Source organism: Tachypleus tridentatus, chromosome 5 (genome assembly GCF_004210375.1).
Source record: "Tachypleus tridentatus isolate NWPU-2018 chromosome 5, ASM421037v1, whole genome shotgun sequence".
Lineage (NCBI taxonomy): Eukaryota > Metazoa > Arthropoda > Merostomata > Xiphosura > Limulidae > Tachypleus > Tachypleus tridentatus.
The window spans coordinates 48,099,402-48,126,119 of record NC_134829.1 but is presented as its reverse complement, the minus strand read 5'-3'; the positions used below and the strand labels follow the sequence as shown (position 1 = coordinate 48,126,119).

The 26,718-nt window shown below is 31.5% G+C and overlaps 2 protein-coding genes across 2 annotated transcripts in view; both read left to right on the top strand.

Annotated features, from left to right (window-relative positions):
* The first annotated feature begins 785 nt into the window (after window positions 1–785).
* On the top strand, window positions 786–11,106 carry LOC143251098 (uncharacterized). The gene is made up of 6 exons (XM_076502465.1): window positions 786–942; window positions 2,986–3,047; window positions 4,387–4,488; window positions 7,899–7,925; window positions 10,153–10,215; window positions 11,011–11,106. The coding sequence occupies exons 1-5, from the start codon at window positions 861–863 to the stop codon at window positions 10,210–10,212; spliced, it is 333 nt and encodes a 110-aa protein (XP_076358580.1). The 5' UTR covers window positions 786–860; the 3' UTR covers window positions 10,213–10,215; window positions 11,011–11,106.
* Window positions 11,107–17,755: 6,649 nt separating this feature from the next.
* Window positions 17,756–26,718, top strand: part of LOC143250353 (inositol 1,4,5-trisphosphate-gated calcium channel ITPR1-like) — a 178,377-nt gene continuing 169,414 nt past the window's right edge. Inside the window, 3 exon segments of the mRNA XM_076500799.1 lie at window positions 17,756–17,893; window positions 23,367–23,610; window positions 25,000–25,070. Of these exon segments, the coding sequence (XP_076356914.1) occupies window positions 23,513–23,610; window positions 25,000–25,070 (169 nt within the window). The 5' untranslated portion in view covers window positions 17,756–17,893; window positions 23,367–23,512.

The following is a 26,718-nucleotide window of genomic DNA, read 5'->3' as shown; positions in this document are numbered from 1 at the left end:
TACCAACGAATAGTGGGATTGACCACAACATTATAACACTTCCACGACTGAAAGGGCGAGCATGTTTGGTGTGACGGGAATTCAAACCTGCGATCCTGGCAATACGAGTCGAATTCCTTAACCACTGGCCATATGGGGCAAGGGGGAGAAATAAAGTGACCATTAGCCTAACTCTTGAGAGTGCCCCCTCCAGTGGCTGAACAGAACTAATAACGGGTTTCAACACGCGCAGTGAGAAAGACACAGTTAATTCAGTATATAGCTTTGTTATTTTAGACTTGGATGCAGCTATTCTGAATATGGATTACAATCATATATAATATAATATAATATAATATAATATAATATAATATAATATAATATAATATAATATAATATAATATAATATAATATAATATAATATAATATAATATTTAAATAAGTACAAAATAAAAGTAAAAATTTTAATATAATATAATATAATATAATATAATATAATATTTAAATAAGTACAAAATAAAAGTAAAAATTTTTACTAGTAATATAATATAATATAATATAATATAATATAATATAATATAATATAATATAATATAATATAATATTTAAATAAGCACAAAATAAAAGTAAATATTTTTAAAATCGCGCAAAGAATATTACACATGGATAAATACTTATACTGGAAGTCAGAAAAACATGTCCGATCTTAATGGGCTCAATTGCTTTGTTATATCAATTCGCATGTGGAAATTTACTCTTGTGACCTCGAACAGCTGAGCATACTGATATGGTACTTTTGTAACTATTCCCTGGTTATAAAAGAAGTATCCAAGGGAAACCACAAACATTTCATCATAATTCCGACATCAAACTCGTGAAGGATGAAACTTCTAGTCAGTGTTATCGTTGTTTTCGGCTTTGCCCTAACTGCGGTAGTTGCCCAGAAAAATCTTCCTTTTTGTGGTGAGTTCATTTTTAAAATATATATTCGAAACATTTTAATAACTAAAATATTATTCCACACTCCAACATCTTGGACTGTTATAGAATATGTTAAAGCCGACAGCTCTCCATTACTTTAACAATTTGTTTGCGTTTGGTCTACTAAATGGCACTTGTTAAAATCTGTCCAAGTGTTCAAATGGTAAGAAATTCTTACTGATAGGAATCTTTGCCTCTATCAGTTGTGAAACATTTTTATTTTATTTTAAGTATTAGGACCTTTTGAATAATTTCCTTTGTCATAAAATTAATAGAAAGTTATATATAATGTTAAAAAAGTATATTTATGTTATTCTTATCAATCTGAATAAATTCGATCGAAACTACTGACCTGAAAATCTAACATCTATCCCAACTACCCGACTAGAAAAAAATAGAGAAAGACTTAACATAATAACATATCGTAGAGGATATTGTAATGTTTTATTGTCTGCATCAAACCAAACACTTAGGTAAAAGGAAGTAACCGGTAAAAAATTAATATTTTAATAGACAATGATGTAATCATCTTACTGGCATTGTATACTTGCCATAGATTCCTGACACAGTGGTATGTCTGCAGACTTACAACGATATAAACAGAGGTTCGATACCCGTGATGAGCAAAGTATAGATAGTTTATTGTATAGCTTTGTGCTTAACTTAAAAACAGACAAACTTGCCCTAGAAAATAAAATCATTATAATTAAGTGCAGTAAAATAATTAATAATAATAAGGTATAAAGTCAAATTGTTTGTTGCTTCCCAGTTACTTCGTGTGGTCACTGATTCTGAAGTGTGAACAGTGCAACGCTACCTGTACGAACACTGAAATATATGTTTTAATGGAACTCCATAATTATCTGTGTCTTTATCGGCATTAAACATTTCGAGCGTGTGAATATATACATATAAACTAACATTAGAATATCAAGGTATTTTATAATTACTGAGTAAAAGTGGAGAGGATAATTCATAACATACGGACTTAAATACGGATAAATAATTCTTTGTTTGATATTTCGCGCAAAACTACTGAAATACTATCTTCACTAGTCGTCCCTAGTTCTGAAGTGATAACTTAAAGGGAAGGCAGCTGGCCAACATACCCACCGCGAACTCTTAGGGTACCCTTTATCAACAGCGGGAGAAGGCGAGTATGTTTGATAATAGGACACGAACCTACGATCCTCAGATTGCGAGTCAAATATGTGCTGCGGTGGAACTCCATAATTTTGAAGAGACCAGTGTTAAACTTTCCTGGCGTGATCAGTCAATCAAATAGAACACGTTATGTATGCAAAACACAAATTTGTTTAGATTATATAGAGGAATATGTTTGCTAATCTTAGGCTAATTACATGTCTTGGATAAGAATTAATAACTTATTATTCGTTCAAAACAATATTTAACATCTTTATGTTGGAAGAAATGACTGATAAAACCAGCTCACTCTGTATGGTTACCAATGGAAGATTTATGGTACCAATAAGAATCTGTATCCTAAAAATCAAGTTATAGTTCTTTTCATCTGTTTCAATATAAAATAAATTGTGGGTATTGCATAGATAAGGAAGCATCTCGTTTTTATATTTGTTTACCGTTAATAATACAGCCAGTATGTTTAGTTTGAAATTCATTAGTTGTAGGTCATTCGTGAAACTTGTAAGTTTTTTCATAAGTTTCCAAGAAACTTTTTATGAGATGGAGCATGTAACCTTTAATTTTAATCTGTTTCTTGATATATATATATACAGGGTGGAAATAAATGTGTCCCCCTTGAATATGATGTTAATTTGTTATATCTTTTATTACATAACAGAAAAATGTGTAAAACTATGTGGTTTTAGAACGCATTCAACGAGATTTGTTCAAATACGATCTCAAATCCTAATTTTAACACTGGCTTTTGTAAATACCTTAACTTTTCATGATATAACAAATTAACAAGATTTTCAGGGGAGACTTTTATCTATCAAAGTATGTATATTAGATTTTAATTCTAATTCACTATTTTGTCGCTAGGGTTGGACGAAAAGCAATTGGAGGTTTTTGTGATATGTTGGCGAGAGAAAAATTCCGAGGCGGTAAATATTTTTTTAACTTTATTAAAAAGTAGTGTTTGCTTAGTGAGTGAAAACTTTTCTGTAATAAACTGTCTGAACACACGATTTATTCTTAAGTTGACAAGTACAAATTATTTTGATAAATAGTCCTCATTTGGGACAGCAATAAGTCCATGGAATTTCAACGCAATAATCTGTCATTCCTTACCCCGCGGTGTACATACCAGATAGTCCAATGTGGCTTTGCTATAGAATATAAACAAATAAATTTTAATAAATAATTTGCTTACATGATTGCAAATCGTATTGTCATGATAACCTATTAATATTCGCTGGAAAAGTTCCAGTAAAACATTCAAATACATCAGTATTTGTGTTGTATTTTTATTTGCTTAGCTTCTGAAATAATCAGAACCATACTAGTCGTTTTCATACCGACACACATTCATGAGTTTTTAATGCAACCTACTGGATAGTCTAGCATGTTTTAAACTGCGGATTTCGAGGTCTGAACCTTAATACCGATGAACATGTGGGAACATTAGAATAATGTTAGTCATTCTCCTTATTATTTTGTTCAAAGAACTGGATATAGAAAGTATTACTGACTAGCTATCCTTTCTCTGGTCAATAGCTCAAAATTAGGGACAGCTTTTTAGGAATATTTGATTGTTCGTTAAGTTCTTGAGTCCCATAAGGTGTCGTTAGGGGTAAAAATTAAAATTTGGCACATTACTGTTTGAAATCAATGTTCTCCAAAAAGAAAATTATCAGGAATACTTCCAGTTATTTATCTAATTAGTTGTGCAATACAGTAATTAACTTAAATTGAAAATGAGGTAATTATTTCTTTTATGTAATTACTTGTGTTAGTGTGTTTTCTTATAGCAAAGCCACGTGGGCTATCTGCTGAGCCCACTGAGGGGAATCGAACGCCTGATTTTGTCCGAAGACATACCGCTGTACTAGCGGGGGCTTACGTAATTACGAAAAACTAACTTGAGCTCTACCAAACCTTTGTGATAAATCAATAACTTGCAATATTAGAAAATTACTTTATTGTTTTTGTCGTGAGGTGTTTTATACTATTCTATATACTAATTATAAAATAAACAAAATATAGTTTATACTATTATAGAGAGACATATACTATTTCAAGGGTTTTTAATTTGTTTTTTTTATATTGGAATTAAATTCATAAAATATGTTTGTTAAGTGTTAGGGTTAGCATACAACTACTTTGAGACGTTTAAGTGTAAGGGTTAGCATACAATTACTTTGAGACATTTATCAGTGAATCAGATTATATAGAAAGTAAAAATAAATATAAGAAAATATTAAACGTTCTGCCGTTTTTCAGTTTATGAACAAGTATGATGAATGTAAAAAGCGATATTTTCCGGATTACACTGATGCTGCAGTCGCCGCTATTGCATGCGAGGGTAATATTAAAGCAGTTCACGTAAGTAAAAAAAAATTATATATCAACTACAACGATGTAGATAATTGAAAGGTTCTTCTCTAAGTTAAAACTTCAACTTTACACTTTTAACCGCTTCATTTTAATATAAGTACTTTAATTCCACAATTTGTACCTGTTTAATCTTAATTTTAAACAAATTCATTTTGAAAATGATCCATGCTCTGAATAAAACTTACAGTGTATTGTGGCTATTTGCCTAATCCATGTTAAATGCTTTCCACAGTTTAGTACATAAGGAGATTTTACATTTTTTTGGTTACGATATATTTTATTCTATGGCTTCTTGTGTGCATTTTTGCTTCCGACAGAGTTATACTTCAAAATTAACGAAATTTCTTCAATAATTTCTCTGTACTCTGTATGTAGAGGGGTTACAAGGTAAAAACAAACAGACTTCAAGAGCATATATATCAGGCGCGGTATTGAGTATTAATAAATGTTTGTACACTTGTGTTATGTTGGTTAGCAACAAAATTATGACCCGATGGTAGTTTATGTACTGAAAGTGGATGTTGGTGAAACGTTCAGTATATATTTGTACAGTGATCAATGTTTGCTCTAAAACATTTAGACCACTGTCCACTCTGAAATGTTTATCGTCCAAAGTCCATCTTGACATAATTATTAGCCAGTGTTCATTTTGAAACGTGTAATGTCTAACTTCCTCTCAGGAACGTTTAGTGACCAACGTCCACCGTTATAACATTAAGTGGTCAGCATCTACTGTGACGCGTTTAATGACCCATGCTTCTCCAATACGTTTTGCGATCAAAGTTCCGCTGTGAAACAGCGATCAATGCTAGCTACACTAACTGCACAGAAAGCCAAACATTTTTGTCAACATTGTATTGTCTTCTTTGCTTAAAAATAAATGCAATTATATTTTTCACAAATTGACTCATTTTTTGGGAAACGAAACTTAATGAGAAATCAAAACACAAACGTGATCATAGGAAGTATTTATTAAACGTTTCGGAATCGCCATAGTTCCATCATTAGTAACCCAGAGGTGCAAAACAAACAACATTTGTAATTACAACAGAAATATATACTTAATAAGTAAACAATTTGAATATACAAATTATAATATGAGATAATTAAAAAATGTGATACAAATGAAATAATTAAATCAGGTTGTGACAGATTTACTATTCTATATCTATTTTACTATCTATGTTTGCTAAAGATAAATATATATTTAGAAATATACAATACTTATGCTGTTAAATTTGTAGTGCGAAATTCCCACCTATTCACTGAAGTTGTAAATATATGTGTGTACGTAAACTAGTTATCGTCTATATTGTTGTGCAGGCTGAAATTCCTAGAAACACCTCTTACGCCTATAAATGTAACCAACGCGACGCTCGAAGAAACAATATATATTATTGGTTTTCTGTAGTCAGTGTACTATAAACCTTGGAAGCTATAACTGTGATTAACACTTATTAGTTAAAGTGAATGTTACCCACATCAAATTGAAATTAACTCGCTAACCGTTAATTCTCGATAAGAAAGTTCCAGATCAGAAAAAAAAAACTCGATATATTTTGTAAGTTTGTAAAAGGTGTGCACATATATAATTATTTGTATTAACCGTTATTGTAAATTGTATTACTGTTTTTGTATTAAAATGTATTTGTGTTAAGAAAGAAACTGTATGGTACCAATCTTGTTGAGAAATATAAAACATTGGATACCTATCGACAGCTAATTAACTTCTAAATTTAAATTATAATTTAATTCAGTTTCAGGCTATTTTAAATTGTAATATGTAATACAAGTAAAAATGTGTATTATTTAGGAAGATAATAATACTTTTTATGTATAGTATTTTTTGTATTAGGACTTCAGTTTCATGTTTGGCTGTTGAGAAAACTTTAAAGTTCGAGAGAGAAACTGGATGTCCTGTTTTTGTTTTGTGCTGATATAGAGCGGAGTTGGGAGGGTTTGTAACCTTTCTTCCAGTTTTTGTAGATTGCTCATGTGTTCACATTCTCGGACCTTAATGTGACGTTTCGTTTCACCAATATAGGAGGCTGTATTGTCTCCATACGTGTATAAGTAGATGATATGTGAACAATGGGTATTCGACAAACGATCTTCGTAGCGGAAATATATATATATATATAATCTCTTCTTCCATCCCTAAATAGGCCCAGCATGGCCAGATGAGTTAAATCATTCGACTCGTAATCTGAGGGTCGCGGGTTCGAATCCCCGTCTCACCAAACATGCTCGCCCTTTCAACCTTGGGGGCATTATAAGGTCATGGTCAATCCCATTATTCGTTGGAAAAAGAGTAGTCCAAGAGTTGGCGGTGGGTGGTGATAACTAGCTGCCTTTCCTCTAGTCTTACACTGCTAAATTAGGGACGGCTAGCGCAGATAGCCCTCGAGTAGCTTTGTGCGAAATTCATAAACCAAACAAACCGTCCTTAAATAATACACAGTGTTTTCTAGATTTAACTTATTTTAATTTAACGATTACATTCGACTCACAATTTTTGTTCTCTCGTCTTATATTTGTTTATTCAAGTTGTTCACTTCTTATACACATATTTCTGATGCAATTACAACTATTGTTTATTTGGTTTGTACCTCTAGATTACATATGATGAGATTGTCAGAATTTCGAAACTTTAATAAATGCTTCCTATTTTCACGTTCGTGTTTGTTTTATGATATTTTCCTTATTCAAAAATCACATCGAATGACAAAAGACGATAGTAAACGGCCCACTAGACAATCATATAGTATACACCCTATGATCCAACATATTGTGCTGATTTCACATTTCTTATTTACTAATCACTATCTCCACCTTTTAGGAGAACTACCGCTCAATTCATTCAATGAGTATCTTCGTGGGTTTTTACAAGAGTTTCAGCTGTAATGTTTGATTGATCAGGCACTTGGTTACAACATGTGTATATGTGTATATATATACGTTCTAGTGATATAAGTTCTGCATTTTTTTAAGTGGAAAATTTATGTGAAGCAAAACAATTTGAGTTAGCTTAAATAAGTTGTAGGAGTAATGTTGAATAATAATAAATAATTTTTCTGACTACAGGTGTCAAATATGTATTTAGCATTTACCTGTAAGCTGTATATAATAAATGCTGTATTATTTTTATCTTTTGTAATTTTCTAGTAACGTATTCAGTACTTGGGATTCATAGAAATCTAATTAATTATTCTAACGCTTTTTGCTGCAATTTACTTTGATTAATTTCCAATTTAAATAAGTAACCGAACGTTTTGGTTACCTGTCAGTTAATATATATTAACTATATGTATATTATTTTGTAGTGTTTTTATATTTGCATTTTTGTAAAGTAGTAATTGTATTACTAAAGACGTAAATTTTTATCTTTTTTATTTCAGCTGGAATTGTGTTTGCTTCCTGTTCTCGTAAGTATATATCCACAAGTATTGTAACATCAATGCAACATTATTCAGGGGGGTCACAGGACGTGTGCCCGAGATATATTTTACACTGTCCTAAGCCTGCCATTCCTAAACTAATATATATTATATTGCAATAATATTTTGATTGTTTTGATTGAATAGTATATACTTCTTTGGAGTCAAGCATCGAAACGTTTCGGTAGCTACAAACGATCCAGATGTTTGCAATGTTTAAATTTCAAACATGTCAACATCTATTAACCGTTAAAACTTTCGAAGTTGTTATTTCGCTCTTTTGGACTTCATTGTTAGTGAACGCTCATCTTCAGTTGAGTAAGTTGTGATCATTAACGTTACTTCGGATAAAAAAAGAAAAAAATAAGTGAAAAACAAAATAAATGTGAGTTTAGAATTTGGCTTTAAAATCGTTACTACATGTTTTACATTATAAATCACTTTATAGTAAATTACAATTCATCTGTTATCAGCAGATTTAGTCCTATTTTTAAATAGCTATGTTATCTATAATATATCTACATTTGAACGTACTACTTTTCAACATTTAATCATTTTAATTTCTATAATTGATGAGGTTGCTTCGATGGCTTTAGTCAAAATACATGTCGTCAGCCATTAGATTTGTAAGTAGTGCAGATAGCCCTCGTGTAGCTCTACGCGAAATTCGAAAACAAACAAACAAAGTTTGTAACTAAACAAAACGAACGTCGCTTTGGATATCTGACTGAAACTTGCTCTCGTCAATGTATTGTCTTAGCCAAAATGTTTAAACATTTTATAAAAAAGATGGAATGCAAATACACTTAGTGCTGTCAAACTGAGAAATGTATGTTATATAAAACATCTACATATGTAGTTTGTATAGTGTGACATGTTCCATGGACATCATGAGTCATTTGTTAAAACAGAAGACAATTTTATCAAATACCTCTTGAAAGAAGTGTTATTCAAGATTTCACCCAACACAACAAATTCTTATTACAACATATATAATGGCAAAATATAACAAAATGTTATAAATAACGTCCATAATTTTAAATCAGTTCAGTTTATATACAATTTTCAGCACTTGCTTGCTCGTTCTTGTACTGTGATAACCTCCGTAAGGCGACTCGGCATTCTGTCAATAAGGTTACTAATGTAATATACAGTGCTTTTATACCAACGTGCCACTTGTAAATCAGCTAAATTAAGTCATTTAAGGTAGTTGTTAAAACTTTTCTGGCTCAGTTTTGCCCAACAGTTCTCAATGGGATAACAATATGGAGATTTTGCTGGTCATGGTAATATTGTAACGTTCTTCTGGTCTAGATTATCTGTGCAGTAAGTGCACTGTGGGCAGTGACATTGTAATCATGAAAACAAACTTATTGTTAAACTTTGCCTAAGCATATGGTAGAAATATCGTCTCATGTGACCCCTATAATAAGTGCCATTGACTTCTCGTTGGAGGATATAAAGAGTACTTTCCATTGTGATGTATAGCTGCTCAAACATGTACTGCACCATCTATTGTGGGAAAGACAGTCTCCTCTCATCTGTTCTCCTGGCAAACGGACGAAAAAATACTACCATCAGCTTTAACAAGCGAGAATCAGGGCTCATCTGAAAATGTAGCATGTCGCCAGCGTCCAAGCTGTGAGTGATTAAAGCGTTCGACTAGTAATCTGAAGGTCGCGGGTTCGAATCCCCGTCGCACCAAACATGTTCGCCCTTTCAGCCATGGGGTCGTTATAACATCAGAGTCAATCCCACTATTTGTTGGTAAAAGAGTAGCCGAAGAGTTGGGGGTGGGTGGTGATGACTAGCTGCCTTCCCCTTGTTTTACACTGCAAATTAGGGACGGCTAGCGCAGATAGCCACTGTGTAGCTTTGCGCGAAATTCAAAAGCAAACAAAGAGACCAAAGTAGCAAATCGTACATGTTTGTCCACTCGAACGCTACATTCTCTGCTATTACTCGAGCGTTTATTCAATAACTGCTCTGTGCATTGAGACAATAACACCAGTATAAACAATATGCAAACTTTTTGGCCAAACCTATTTTATAAGGAATTTAAATTCTAATGCATAATAATATTATTGTAAATGGTATGTGCCTCCCTGAAATAAAAAAAATACGGTATTTGATTATGTTTGTATTAGTCTAGTATTTTCTTAGTTTTATGTCTTTTGTTTTCTACTTATAATTGTTTTACTTTTTTTTTCTTCAGAATATTGAAAGAGAGCAAGTAACTAAAGTCACGCTACAATGTGTTAAAGAAGCACAGTAGCAGGTAGGTTGAATTAATAACTGACTAAATATAAGTTACTGATAAACAGAGAAGTGTAAAATAAGAAAAGAAACATATTAGAAATTAGAGGCATCTTCTAAGTTGTTTATAATTATCTGTAGTACAGAGGACTTTGTTTAATGTCAAAATATTATAATGTTTCCAATTAAAATAAACATTTCTTTGCTAAATTCCATATTTACTTGGCCCCGCATGGCCAGGTGCTTAAGGCGCTCGACTCGTACTCTGAGGGTCGCGGGATCGAATCCCCGTCGCACCAAACATGCTCGCCCTTTCAGCCGTGGGGTCGTTACAACGTAACGGTCAATCCCACTATTTGGTGGTAAAAGAGTAGCCCAAGAGTTGGCGGTGGGTGGTGATGACTAGCTGCCTTCCCTCTAGTCTTATACTGCTAAGTTAGGGATGGCTAGTGCAGAGAGCCCTCGTGTAGCTTTGCGCGAAATTCAAAACAAACCTTCGGGGAATACTCTGTGATATTGTTGAATAGAACAGGTGTCAAATGACCTTACGTAATGTTAACCATAAGCATCATTTTAAAAACCTAAAGTAATATGGGTTGAGTTTCGTATATTTGTACTCTTTCTAACTTTCTATGTATAGTTATATAATTTAAGTATGACTGACTGGGCTAGCCTCACATTCGTAGCCTAATATTCTGTGATTAAATTTAATTATACAAAACAACATATTAAAATTTCATTTGTTTTGTATTTTCCTAAACAAAATACCCTGAATAAAACCTAAATGAAACTGTTGTTGTTGTTTTTCTCTTTTCAGAAGGGCTCAAATACCACATTTCACCGTTTTTGAAGACGTCAAAATAACACCAGAAATTTAACCAGAATATTAATAAACGATATCTATTTAAAATAACATTGCTTGAAAGTTGTTTTTTTTATTATTATTTAAACTGTCCTAGACATATAAATATCTTAATTTAATGTTATTTCTACTCAAATTTACTTAAGTAAAAAATTCTGGGAAAAAATTGTTACTAAAATAAACCTTATGTAGAATAGCTACCAGTTGCGAAACGGTATCAAGTGATACGGCTTGCAAAAATATCTTAACATTTTCTTTAAAAAAAAAAAAAAACTTTATTTTTTAAAATTCACATAAACACGATTCTTGGCTTTTACTACTATTTTTGAAAAGAATAAATCTATAGCTTTCACAAGCACTAAGAAAAAGGAAGTTTTTTGAAGGAAATACAGAATAAAAAAAATCCAGTTTCAGTTTATCTCTGTGACCTAGGTAGCAGCACTGTATAATTATAATTTTTCAAGTTGAGTCACAAGAATTGTAATTAATATTAATATTATTTTTCATCACAACATTTAAAAAATAGCATGGATTAATTCATTTTAACAAGTACACGGAGATATGACATTTTAAATATGGTACACCTATGGTGTATTATTATATAATATATCAATTATTGAATGTCTTGCGTCAGGGAGGCCTCACAGTGTTACGAATTAAGTAAAACTTTTAATAACTAAAACAAAACTTAGTATGTGGATAAAATACATGAAAACACCAATACTATCTTTTTGTCATATTGTTCAAAAAGTATTAAATAATGAACAAAGTGTAAATTTAATTACGTTTTCATCGAGTTTTAGAAAGCCTACCTAACTTTGTAGATTTCTAATATAACCAATTCACGTTATAAAAACGTCATAAATGTTTAACTTCATTCCTCAGTAACATTTCAGAATACTCTAAGAAACTTAGGATACGCTTTACTTAGTTTATATTTTATCTTTTGAGTAGCCTGGCATGGCCAGGTGGTTAAGGCACTTGACTCGTAATCCGAGGGTCACGGGTTCAAATTCCCGTCCCACCAAACATGCTCGCCCTTTCAGCCGTTGGGGCATTATAATGCAACGGTCAATCCCCTATTCGTTGCTAAAAGAGTAACCCAAGAGTTGGCGGTGGGTATTGATGGCTAGCTGCCTTCCCTCTAGTCTTACACTACTGAATGATTCAAAGTTTAACAACAATATTTCTGAACAAGATAGTTAAAACTCCTTTTAAAACATTCACAGTTGATAAAGGCCCAGTTTCACTGACCATTCCCTACCTAGTAAAACAAAATATTATTTTTTTAATAAGAAAGTTCTATCGACAGGTCTTTCATATATATTAAACTGATCCTTAGGTGAAAATTTCTCTTCAGAGCAGAATATTATCTTGCTAATTTTACTCACTGTTGGACTGTCTATAGATAAACCCCTGGTGACTGCAAGGCTACCTGTATTAGAAAAACTAAACGTCATTTTTCTGTCAGTATCAACAACATCACTTAGATTAGGTACATTCATTTAATACCAGACAATTCAAGTAACTGAAGTCATAGCTATGAAACTGTACATTCAATAACTCAGTCCGGATTCACCATTACATTGTTATATCGTTGTATTTGAGTGGATTTTTAAATTATGTGACGAAAATAATTAAACTTCAAGTCTACGTAAAAGTTGCAAATTTTGTTTTGTTTTTTTCCTTTTTTAACCTTTCTACAAGTTTGAAACTGAAACACTGTCGTAATTTGTAGGCTTGTGTTAAAAACAGCATTCAAAGCTCTCTAAAATAATAGGACTAACTTTCCTGTACAAAGTAACTCAACAGGCAAAATAGTGAACGCAAATGCAAATACTTTGTGAAAACCCAATTTTACTGGATTTAACATCATAGTGCTCTTCATGTTTTCACTAGCTGATTTAAGTTTTTTTCAAGTGAAGTCAAGTATGCCATTGATGTCTGTGTAAAAGTTATTTCAGTGACTGTTCTCGTTACTACACCATCAGAAGATGGATGAAGGACCATTGTTCTTGCCTCTTTAATCTCAAGGATCTCACATTTCCATCCCGTTTTCATGGGCACAATTTTGCAAAACGTTCGTTAATGAGTTTCTTTGAAAGAGTCTTTGTTTTTTGGTTAGGAATAGCATACGCTTTTGGCTATTTGGTGAAAAAATCCTTTAAAACCTTCATGTATCTATTCCCACTTCGTGATTCTTTATGGAAAATAACAGAACAGATTAACACTAACTTTCTCAAGTGGTGTTCCAACTGCTTTAAGTACCCGTGCTCTTTCTTTCATAAACCTTTCCACTAATAGCAGAAATCACATATTTTACACTAATTTTCCACAGACTTCTTGTATCTAACTCAGTAGAAGCATTCTGTTACTCACTTTAGTAGCTTCTTAACACTCAAGTGTCCAGTTGTTGAAAGGTTGAGAAGATGACAGAGTACTTTTGGATGTAAAGACTTGCAAAATACCAAGTGTAAATCTTCCAATTTCCGACATAGTAAGTCCTCTTGTAAACATAATGAGTCCAACAGTATCCAATGTATTTTTGTTTTGGAGTTTTATGAAATGACTGCTTGCAATAAATGCATTTCTAAACTATTCTTGTTGAAAGGTTGAGAAGATGACAGAGTACTTTTGGATGTAAAGACTTACAAAATACCAAGTGTAAATCTTTCAATTTCCGCATAGTAAGTCCTCTTGTAAACATAATGAGTCCAACAGTATCCAATGCATTTTTGTTTTGGAGTTTTATGAAATGACTGTTTGCAATAAATACATTTCTAAACTATTCTTGAGCAACTTCAATTTCAAAAATTGTATCCTCTGCCTGAACAGCTTTTAGTTTGATATTGGACCACAGCAGATCTTCATCTTTATTAGTGGATGTCAAATCTCGAACTACACTTTATTACATGTTAAGTTAGTCATATTTTCTATTCTGTGCTTCCCATTTCTGACAGCTTATTCCATTTACTCACATGGTCTTTGGGGTTATACACTGGCGTTTCCACAGCTTCATTCAAAGCAATGTACAACGGTATAATTGTTCTCCAGGAGTCTGGGATCAATTTTGCTTGTTAGCTGGCCTTATAAACTGTGGAAATTCACCAGTAACTTCAATTCTGCGTGATCTGTATAAAGAATAAAATTTTGTCCATATAATACTGTGACTCGGGGCTTGAACAACACTTAGTAGTACCTTTTAATTTATATAAACCTCCTTTCCGTAGCATTAATTTCCATGTTATAATAGGCCATTACATTCTATTTTCTATATTATATTTCTAGAAATGTTGCTTCTACTGCGAAAATTTTGACATTTATGTCTAAAATGAGTGGATTTTCCATAGTTGGGAATGTAAGTTTCAGTGATGTGGTCAATTCCTTCTTTCGTTTATGGAATGCTTGTTCACAATGAATAGTTCAACAAAACCTAATTGTTTTTCAAGTAATTTTTATAGAGTACAAGCTTCAGAAAATTATTTTACAAAGTAATGATAATGGGAGCACAAAAAGTCATCTTATTTCATGCGGATTCTTTGGTATTGACCAATTATCTTCCCGGAAACTCATCTGTTAAGGAAATAATTTACATTTCTTAAAGTTCAGATTAAAGTTATTTTCTTTAATCTACCCATAACCTTCATTAGGCTTTCATAGGTATTTTTAAAGATATTTCCTTGTGTGACTATATCACTCAAGTAAAGATAAATCTATACGATATTCTAGGGTAGCTCAGGCAGAGTATTCTCCATTAATGGTTGGAATATGACAAGAGCATTATATAATCCAAACAGTAGGATAACAGAATGGTACAGTAAGTTTTATGTAGTAAAGGCTGTTTTCTTTCTACTTGCTTTACCAACTTCCACTTTCCAGTATCCATTCCTAAGACCCAATGTTGAAAACCGTTTAGAACCATATATATCATCCAAGGTAAAGTCAATTCTTGGCAATGGATAAACATTCTTCTTTGTAACTCCTTTTATCTTCCAGTAGTCCATGCAGAACATTACAGATCCACCCTTCTTCACAAATACAATAGACGATACTCATGGCCAATATTCATTTCTACCACTTCTTGTTTCTTCATGGCTTCCATCTCTTTCAAAACTTCAGCCTCTTTTGCAAGTGGAAGCTGTCCAGCCAACTGACGTGTTAGAGCTGCATCTTCAAAATCAGTCTTGTGATATATTTTACTTGTTTCCCCCAAGTTGTGAGGTATATTGGAGAAGGTATCTTCATATTCCATAAGCAAATTATGTAATCTCCAACATTAATCAGTTGTATGACCTCCAGAGCTCCAGACCAATAAATCTTTTCAGTGAGGTAGTATGCTGTCCTTATGTAAGGGTTTGACATTAGACCTCCTATATCTTTCTTTAGATGTAACCAATTTCAATGTTCTTCGATGTGAAAAACAAACTTTACAATCTCATACCTTGCTATGTTCAATCCAGATCTGACTCAAACCTTATGGTTTGCTATGTTCATGGCTCTGGATATAATATCTTTATTTTCAGGACCACAATATTTTAACCAATCTTAATCCATCAGAACAAGTGAGAGTGTTTGGTTTTATTACAACCTAGTCACTAGATGTAAATTTATTTTTAACATTTTTTGTTACGAGTACTTTCCACTTAGTCGTGAGAAGTCCAATTTCTGGTGTAGTAATTAGCATGAAATGCACAAAGATTTTCTGGTCATAAGTTATATAGTTATATGAAGCCATCCTAACCTTGTATTCATGTATTTGCATGAAGTAAGTTTCAAAGACTCTTGTAAGTCCCACTCTTATTTCGTGTCAATTACCCATACATCATGAAGTATAAAGAAGTTTTTATAGTAAGAGTAACTTCTTATTTTCCTCTTGTTAAAACCTCTTCTTCCTTTGTCTCTGGAGGAAATTTCTTATCCAAATTGGGTTGAGCTACTTTAGCTGCTGATATCATGTTAATCAACGTACTGCAAGACTTTCCATCAAAGACCATATTTTTTAGTAAGCCTAATATTTTTGTGAGCCTGGAGTGCAATATTATTTATTTTCACCTTAATCCAGGCATGAGTTTCTAATTACAAGTAGACTCATTAATCAGTTACTTTGAAATGAATTTAAAATACAATATTTGATCTATCCTGAGTTTGCACAACTGATGCTTTTTAAGCTAATTTGATCTAGCTGGATTAAATCATTTTTTGATTTGATTTTCTAACGTAGTGTTACAGAGATGTCAAGTAGCTGAATAGCCTTCCAGCAACCAGTCATAGGTTAAGTAGGCTACAACCTATTACAATAAATATTAGAAGCCGTTTGAAAGTTACAAGCACTTTTAGGATTGTTCTGGTGAAATTTGGCCCGGCACGACCAGGTGGGTTAAGGCGTTCGATTCATAATCCGAGGGTCGCGGGTTCGAATCCCTGTCGCACCATACATGCTCGCACTTTCAGCCGTGGGGCGTTATAATGTTACAGTCAATCCCACTATTTGTTGGTAAAAGAGTAGCACAAGAGTTGGCGGTGGGTGGTGATGACTAGCTGCCTTTCCTCTAGTCTTAGCTTGCAAAATTAGGGACGGCTAGCGCAGATACCTCTCGTGTAGCTTTGCGCGAAATTAAAAAACAAACAAACTGTTGAAATCTTGAACGATTTATATAAATTGAGTAGTTGTAAGTGCAGGAAGAAATTATATTTTATGAATGAATATAAAGTGCATTAAGATCGTTTCTGTACTGGTATATACTAATGTGTAATCTGCAATACAGTCTATCATATTTTAAAGTAATCTTATCTCATCAGAAATCCTTTGTATTTCTATGGATTTTTTATTCCGCAATTAGAAAATATAGAGTTACAGACAAACATTTTTATTAATAAAAAATCGACATTTATTCTGAATACTGTTTCTTTTGATTAATTGCTTAATTAACTTACAAAAGTATATTCGGTGGTAGATGGTTACCAATACGATACTCATCGAATATTATTTCGATTTTCAAGGGCAGTTCGTTATGCTCACCTATATCTTTACGATATTTTTAACAGTTTCTTTCCTATAATAACATAACGCATTAATTTTATGTTTTCTTTGAAACACAAATAAAATTCAATTCCGTGATATTATGGCACGGACGAATTTGATTACTTTGGTATGTATAATGAAACATGGCAAATGTTTGTTGTTGTTTGTTTGTTTTTTGGTCCGGAATGGCCAGGTTGGTTTAGGCGTTCGGCTCGTAATCTAAAGGTCGTGGGTTCGAATCCCAGTCGCACGAAACATGCTCGCCCTTTCAGCCGTGGGGGCGTTATAATTTACGGTCAATCCCACTATTTGTTGGTAAAAGAGTAGCCCAAGAGTTGGCGGTGAGTGGTGATGACCAGCTGCTTTCCCTCTGGTCTTGCACTGCTAAGTTAGGGACGGCTAACGCAGGTAGCCCTCGAGTAGCTTTGCGCGAAATTGAAAAAAAAAAAAAGTTTTGGAGTTGAAGTAATGGGCTGTACTAGTATATTTATTTTAAGGTCATTTAATGAATACTTAAAACTAAATTTTCTCCGAATATATACCATCAAACTTTTGCAATATTTATCATGCAATAGGTTACAATAGTACGACTTTCCCGAATGAAAGCTTTATAATTTACTTGAGAACTATTCAGACCAGTTTATAAGCATGTGTAAGAATCTTCCTTCTGCATTTGTTGATTGTCAAATCAGCTGAAGTAATAAGTGGTGTGTAACTTCCTGTTCCGAACTTACACAGGGAGTGAGTTCTGTTTGTATGTATTATGGTGTGATTAAGTGTAAGAATTTAGTGTTCAACCTAATAAAGCCTCGAATGGTAAGAATAAAATGATATTTATGAAGAGTCACATATTTGACTAAAATATTCGAAAGTTCTTTTATTAGTTAAAAATTAATAACCTTCGTTTTTGAGTCTTTTTTTTTTCGTGTATCTCATTATATCTGTTAGGCTTAGACGTACCCTTGCTGAGTGCTTTTAGCAGTTTGAATGTATCATTCATATCATTGTTAGAAGTTGAGAATTCTAGTTTTTAGGAGAATAATTTAAATTTAGCAGCAAAAGCCTAGAATAAATTAACATAATAACATTATAATGAGTTTTGTGGTGTTGAGTACTTTTTTATTTTGATTTTGACTAGCATTATTAGCAACAGTAACATCAGCATCAGTTCCTGCCATATTTTGTTTCGAATTTTAAGTATTAAGAAGCGTTTCGAATAAAGCTTTATAAAATTATTTGATTTTTAATTACAGTGATTTGTAAATTGTAATTTATGGTGTCGAAATTATAAGGAATTTACTGTGGTTGGTTTTAGATTTGTTGAGATATTTTAACTGAAATTAGTATCTAAGAATGAGTTAGATAAATGTAAAGACTTGTAAAATTGAAGGAGTACTTGTATATAGATAGGCTATAGGATAAGTCATTGCAAAAATCACTTCCAGCATCCCAAGAGAAGCCCTGTGTAAATGTACCATTGTGAAAGTGACGTATGCGTTATTTTAACAATTGATTGGTAGGTTCCATTTTATGTGAGGTCTAAGATTTTACTTTATTTTTTCTGAATGGAATAGTATTGAAAGTTAAAATGTAAGTGTATGTTCCAAGTAAATTTCTAAAGAAGAGATGGATTGCGTGTAAAGTATTATTTATTTTAAGACTCTGGGTTTATTTTGGAAACTTGATTTTTCTTAATTATGTTTATACTTTGAATATTTTATTGAACAGTTTATTTTTTATATCATATATTGGAAAACTTTGTGTTAAATAAGCTGAAATAGATATTTGTGTTACAAAAGAGCAACTGTATAGCTATGATTTTTGGTGAAAGTTTAAACATCTGTTTAGTAATCAGCTTTGGAGAAAATAGCAAATAGAGATCTTGGTTGTGTTCACAGGAGTTTTAAACTTGTATCAAAGTAAAACAAAAGTAAATTTATCTGTTGTGGCTTCACCTGGAGTACAGTGAAATTTTGTTGTTGTTTTACTGCAGAAAAGATGTTGAAAAATGTGCAAAAATGGGTAGATACAGTAGTTAAGTTAGTTTGAAATCAATGCATGTAGTATTCAAGAACCTTCAAGGGCTGCATTACCCCATTTACTAGTAATAAATGAGAAATAATACTTGAATAATAGTAATAAGCTATCCTGGTCATAAGTTGCCTGTCATTAAATTCTAGATTGACATGTTTAATTGCTTTAACTTACGAGGAAGGTCTTAGAAATTTAGTTTTATCTGGAGTACAAGAAGTGAGAAATAATTCATGTGGTTACAACTTCTTGCAAGGTTTGATATGTTTAAATAAATGTTGTGTTTAGTAATACTGGCTTGATCATTAGAGGTAGTTTTTAGTTTTTGTAACAAAGATATAGATTTGTTATCTGGCAGAAATACATTCCAATAATAGTTACAAGCTGTGGAATGATCACACTAAAGGAATGGTGTTGACTGCTACAAAATAATCTATTTAAATTTGAGATAAAAGAATATTAACATGGTTTCACTGAAGGGAAGTTACAAGTGATAAAGCTGAGCCTAACATTGTGTGTATAAATATTAATTACAAGTGATAAAGCTGAGCCTAACATTGTGTGTATAAATATTAATTACAAGTGATAAAGCTGAGCATAACATTGTGTGTATAAATATTAATTACAAGTGATAAAGCTGAGCATAACATTGTGTGTATAAATATTAATTACAAGTGATAAAGCTGAGCATAACATTGTGTGTATAAATATTAATTACAAGTGATAAAGCTGAGCATAACATTGTGTGTATAAATATTAATTACAAGTGATAAAGCTGAGCATAACATTGTGTGTATAAATATTAATTACAAGTGATAAAGCTGAGCATAACATTGTGTGTATAAATATTAATTACAAGTGATAAAGCTGAGCATAACATTGTGTGTATAAATATTAATTACAAGTCTAAAGAAGATGAGGTTTCTCTTGTTAGATATTAGTTAGGTGTCATTTCAAATACCGTGTGTAGTGTAGTCCTTATATTAGAAGAGATATTGGAGAGAGCTCAGAGGACAGCTGCTAAGATGACCCCAGGAATGACTGGGCTGTCGTATGAGAATACATGAAATACCTTAAGACACTCATACTCATGAAGAGAGAAAAAGTGTTACAATTGAAAAATGTGAATGTATTAAGGGAATTTATCAGATTGATGAATCAGTTTCTTAGACATTGACTTCTGAGAGCTGTGTGATATTAGATCATAAATTTGAAGACCTGGAAAGGTTAGACAGGATCCCAGTTGAGACAGTTTTATTTATCTTGTATTGTATGAATCTGTGTAAGAAATTACATAGTAGACTTGTAAGGCAGAAACTTTATAGGAACATTATGAAAAGGGTGATCTTGTGGGATTAGTACTGGATTTAGTGATTGGGTTTTTGGTTGTGGGGGCATTTGTACAACTTTTATGGATCAAAAGGTCACTAGATGTCTCAGAATTTGCAAAACATTTAGTAGGTAAGGTTGATGTTGAGTCTATATCTACAACTTTGTCCATATTTGAAGGGTTTTGTTTTTGAAAGTGTTACAGTACTAAGTTCAACTTTGATTTTTTAATCATAAAAAGGATATTCATCATAAGAAAATGATTACCAGAATATTTATGTATGTAAAAACAGTTGGTATGGGTTTAGAAAATTTTTTTATGTAGAGGAACAAACAATGTTTCACCCTTTTTCGGTCATCGTCAGGTTCACAAAGAAAGAAAGAGGTAACTGACTGATAGCTGACGACGTGTTTGAAGGGAGTTGTGTAATTGAGTGTAGGAATGTAGAGGATGTGCTCCTCTATATAATATTTTCTCAACCCATACCAGCCATTTTTACATATATATTTTTCTCTACAAGTGGGTTTTCTTGTCATCACGTACCAGAATATTTAGTTTTAAGCATTTTAACCATGTGGAGACTTGAACAGTTCCATGTTTTTACGAGGATGTGAAAAAATTTGGGATAATTGTAATCAGTTTTACAAATTTGAAATAAAAAAATTGTGTGATATGTGGACTGATAGGATTGGTAATAGTGAATTTAGTACTAATAACTAATATCAGTGTTAGAAATTTAAATCTAGAGAAACAGAGCTACTGTCATTTATGTTGAAATATATACTAACTGTTAATCTAAGGAGTCTTCTGAAAATAACAGGTCTAGTCTACAGCAGCTCTCTTGGGAATAAAAAAATCTCGCAGTTAGTGTTACAATGATTGTTATTGTTTTGGTATCTCTGATTACTAGTTTGTGGAAATTCATAAATTTTAATGTGATGTTGTGTTCATCTTTGCTTTTGTGTGTAATATATTTTTATAGTAATATAAAAATTTGAGGGTGTTTTTGTTTTCTACCAAAGAGCTAAAATATATTGATGGTGAAAAGTGAAGTTAATAGGCAGATTGGTAGAATGGTATTCATTTGTGTTTCTGACATTATAAATTGACAAAATTACTCAGTAAAATAGAAACTAATTCATTTAAACTGAATTCATTAGTGGAATGCTGATTATATGATATTGAAATAAAAAATCTTGAATATTCTTTTAAGTTGTACATTTTAACAGATTTGAAAGCTACTTGAATAAGGATACAGATTTTTTCAAGTGACTCTTGTAGTGATAAGTTCTAAATATTTAATATAGTACCTCCTTCCTAATATGAGAAAAAAAAATATTTTAGTTGAATTAAGTCTTGAAAATATTGAAGTTCAGCTAATAATTCAAGGGGAAATGCATTCTGTTTAACAATCTTTTGTTTTATTTTTATTTTATGCACTAATGGTAGGGTATGAACATTTAGAAAATGTTGTTTTTTTTGTATTACAACACTCAACATAAAAAACCAGAGAAGAAACATTAAGTGAAATAAAAAAAAATACTCATTTTCTCTGTAAAATACACATGAAATCCCATCTGATAATTGCAGTTTTTATGGATTATAGTTTAAAATTTTTTAACTTGTATGCTGTTAAGGGCCCTGAAACCAATGGTGTTATGGACACCTATGTAGTTTGGTGCAAGAACATTTACAAAAAAATGTTAAAACTCTATGGTTCACAATGAGACTTTTTAAGATTTTTGAACACGTGCTTAATAATATTTGCTTCAGCATTTTCAGTGTATTAATTAGTTGTATGTTTCTCATGTAGTAAGTAGTATTGAAATAAAACGTATACATAAACTGTAGTCTGGTTGGAAAGCTTCACAGCTAACTATCTTTAAGCACTGCTCACATAAGTTAGTGTTGCATTTAATTAATTTTAGTGACTTAGGTTATTCTAGCTATTTAATTAATTAAAATATTGCTTTGCTGTTTTCTAATTATTATTATTATTATTAATTTTTATTAAATCAACATTGTTCAGCTTAATTGATTAGTGTCATGTTTTTAGAAAATAACTAATTGAAGTAAGCTTTTCCTATTTTAATTTTTTTTAGATTACTTAAACTATGCAAGTCACATATGAGAATAATTTATCAGATGAATATGATCAGTTGATGAGCCAGATAACTTATGAAAATACAGTGGAAGAAAATGTTTTTTTTCAATTTCTTACTTAAATAAATCCATACTGAGTAAAAAATATTTGAATTATATTTTAATTAGTTATGAATGGGTACATTACCTGTAAGTAACATCGGTCAGTTCAGGAACCAACAAAAGTAATTTTATGGTTTGTATAAGCTGTTACTTAAAAGAGCACTCAACTACAATATTGAGATATGTGTTAAGATCCACAGATAGATTTGTCTGTACATTACAATGTACAATAGAAGGTTAAGTTACATACTGTTTTGCCCTAAAAAATTATTAGTAATGAGATTCAGTTTAGTCAACTATCTATCCTCAAGTGGTCACTGGTGCTATTCCTTAAACACTGTGTACATTGTATACGGATATCAGGTTTACTAGCAATTGTGTTGAGATATTTTACTAATAAAAAAGGTGCAGTGTTTGCAATGTAGTTTATTTTTTATAAATATAATTGACCCAGTGAAATGCAAAATCTAATTTTAAAAAAATTATCCCAAAAGGTTGTAATAATTTTAATAAATATTTATAATTTTGAAGTGGAGTGCAAGTGTAGATGTGTATAATTGTTTAGAAATTCAATATAGTACAGTAATGCATGTGCATTTATACAACTACAGTGATGAACAAAAGCAAAATATATTGTACTTTTAGGGAATAGTACTTGCTTAATAAATACATGTGATTGAATGTATTTGTGTAGGTAGATACAATATGTTTTATTTTTTTCAGATGAACCCATGCCAGAAGTATTCACAATCAGAGAATAAGAACAAATTGTAATTTCTACATGTATATGCAGTGACAGAGATGACACAGATGAAGTTTCCACTTCTCATGATTTAATCTGAGGTTTTCCTGTTAAGTGCCTTATCATCATGGGAGATTTATCAGGCTCAACAAGTTTCCTCCATATTGGAGACATAGTTTCACTGTATTCAGAAGGTCATGTTATGGGTTACCTCAGCACTCTGGGGTAAGCTCAATCTGTTCTTTTATGTTATAGTTGAAAGCATTAGAGTTTTGTCTAGTAATTGTTAATTGGCAGAAAGTGTATTTTTAGAACTAACTATGATTGTTTATAGTGCTAATGTGAAAGGTGATTACTCAGAGCGATCTAGATGAAAATACTCTAAACTTTTATTGTGTTTTGCTCACTTGGTACATGAAATGTGAAATTTTTACAGAATTTTAACTGCAGTACTTCACTAATTAGGCAATAGACTGGAACTTTTCAGTGAAATGAAAGTGAGTTTAACGTTTGGTGTGACACGTTTTATAAGTGTGAATTATTTCTATATTGCAGCATAACATGTTTCTTTTTTATATTCATAACCATACAAAAAAGTATGAATTGAACTTATTGTATGGTAACATTTTTGTAAATGCTTTATTTGGTTTTCTAACTAAAATTTTGCTCTGAACATTCCATGGTTTGGTAATTAACCACCTGGACAACTGTATAACAACAATAAAATTAGAGAGTTCAAATAAAAATATTTTAGTACAACCCATACACAGGGTATATTATCACTGTTCATAAAATGGTGTTATAATAAATTGAGCTCCCTGATATTTAAGTTATATTTTTAAACAGTGTTTACCCCAGGATCAGACATCTATTTAATCATGCATTCCTCTTCAACAAATCTTCAATATTCTTGTTGTTATTTTGTCCTTTTATCTCAGTTTTAAATAATTTTTATGATTGATATAGTCATAGTTCCATTTCTGTTTGGTAAACACAAATATATTTTAAGTTATTACTCCTTTATCAAAATTGAATATTAGGAAAATAAAAAAAAAATAAAAATCTTGGAATAATACTTTGTTACGAGATGCTCAAGATGGGCACATTTCAGAGAAAAATAATTGTTTTTGATTTTGCATAATTCTGTGCTTTGTGTGTAAATGAAAAATTAAACAAGTATCTCTTGGTCTCATATAATGAGTTAAAATAGTAGCTACATTTGGATAATTCAGTTTCATTTACTCTCATGTATGCTTACACCAGATAAAGGAAATAAAAAAGATTAAAAATGCTGTTAGATTACCTTAGTTATTTACTAGTTAGTTTTTCTTTAAGATTGGTTTGAAATTTGGAGTTTCATCTTTTAAATTTACTATTGATATTATAATTACTGTGTATATTAAAATACATAATTTGTGTTAAAAACTGGTGCTTTAGAGCATATACTTCAGTAAATTTTGATGTGAGACCATCAAAAGAATTTTGAGTGGCAGATATGACACTTTTTGCGTGTATCTAGTACACTTATTAGCAGCATCTATTATCAATTATTAGAAGAGTATAGTATTTGTTTTAAGATATCAAGATACAACTAACTAGCCTACATGTTTGTAGACTTGTAGATGACAGGTGTGTTGTCAACCCTGAGGCAGGGGACTTGACTAATCCACCGAAGAAATTCCGGGGTAAGTTTGTGCATTTCACAAAGAGAGATAACACCTTTAGTGCATTACTCTGTCATTTTTCTGAAAATATATATATATCAGAATTATAAACTATATATGATATATACATGTAACTGTGACATTAATTGTCAGTAGTTATGTAGTGGATTAGCTGTTAAAGGAAGAAAATTTGAAAATTAGTGTGAGAACTGCTACAGTAATAATAATATTTAATTATCTGATATTATGTGTATTTTGAAATTATTCATCTTTTTCATTATGTCATTTGAGTGCTCAAAAAGTTTGGAGTACATTTTGTAGTATTATTTTTAAATTAGTATTCTTAACCCTTTTGTAATCTAAAAACTGGTAATTCTGTTTATGTTACCTTCATTGAAAGCTGCTTCTGTTCTTTAAGCAGTTTTTATGAATTAATGTTAGTAAGAAAAAGAATATATTCTTTGACCATTTTTATGCATAAATTTCATAAAATAAATGTGGTCTTAAAGATAATAGAATTTTTTTTCAACCAAAACATAAAATTTTTAATTGTATCTTTTGTTTTTAACTTTATGCGATAACTTATTGTGGATTTTAAATATTGGAGTTTTTATGTATTTTATGAAGCAAAGAATGTTTTAAATCTATTATTCAGATTGTTAAATAAAAGTTTGTATAAACAGTATGTCTCTAATATGTAACCATATATCTAAATAGGTAGCTGATACTTGGATTTAATGTTTATCTAAACACCATTCATTCATTATTTTTTCATTACCATTGTTCGTTAAATTACATTTATTCTGATTTTCTATGAGATTTAATAGGTTTCCCTGTGATGTAAATGAAGGTTGTGTTTACTTGTTGAAGCATGCTCCTTAAGAAATCTTGCTCCTTATTTATGTTTCAAACATACTGGTACTTGAGCATTTCATCTGACATCTAATCCTTCAAAGAATAATTAACATGTAAAGAAAACCTGACCATTCCTTGACATATATTTCAAATTTGTCCATCATTTTCTGACATTGGGGAGCTTTGAATACTCTCACAATTTCTGTTGGGAGTTAGAATTGCCAGTAAGTCTGATGTTGTCAAGAGCAAGTTAAATTAGTTATGCTATAAAACCTGCAAAGCACCTTTAGGCTATATCTTTATTTAGTAATGAAAAGTATTGTTTTTGGCTTTTCTTTGCAAATACACTTGATATGAACAATTGGAAAAATTGAGTACTAATTAATATATATTTCTTACTTTATAGATTTCATGAAAAATCTGTTGCTACTTTATTAACATTATAATGCTTACACTGTGGGATAAAAATGGCTGTTGTTATGATTGTCTTTGAGATTTTTGCTGTCCTAATTTAAAATCTTCATTTTAATAAGTTCATAAAACTGTTAATGAGAGAGAAAGTCAAGAATTAATTTTGTTGTAATTGTTTTTTGTGATATTTGCATACTAGTACCTGTCATACTGATCATCTATATACTAGCACCTATCATACTGATCATTAGTTCTAGCCATGTGGCCCAGCATGGCCAGGTGGTTGAGGCACTGAACTCGTAATCTGAGGGTTGCTAATTCGAATCCCAGTCGCACCAAGCGTGCTCCCCCGTTCAGCTGTGGGGGCATTATAATGTCATGGTCAATCCCACTATTCGTTGGT

Excerpts from the sequence above, each read along its gene's own strand:
- LOC143251098 (XM_076502465.1), top strand. The coding sequence starts at position 861 with ATGAAACTTCTAGTCAGTGTTATCGTTGTTTTCGGCTTTGCCCTAACT. Across the intron at positions 943-2,985 it reads GAAAAATCTTCCTTTTTGTG|GGTTGGACGAAAAGCAATTG; the intron begins GTGAGTTCATTT and ends TTTTGTCGCTAG. Across the intron at positions 3,048-4,386 it reads GAGAGAAAAATTCCGAGGCG|TTTATGAACAAGTATGATGA; the intron begins GTAAATATTTTT and ends GCCGTTTTTCAG.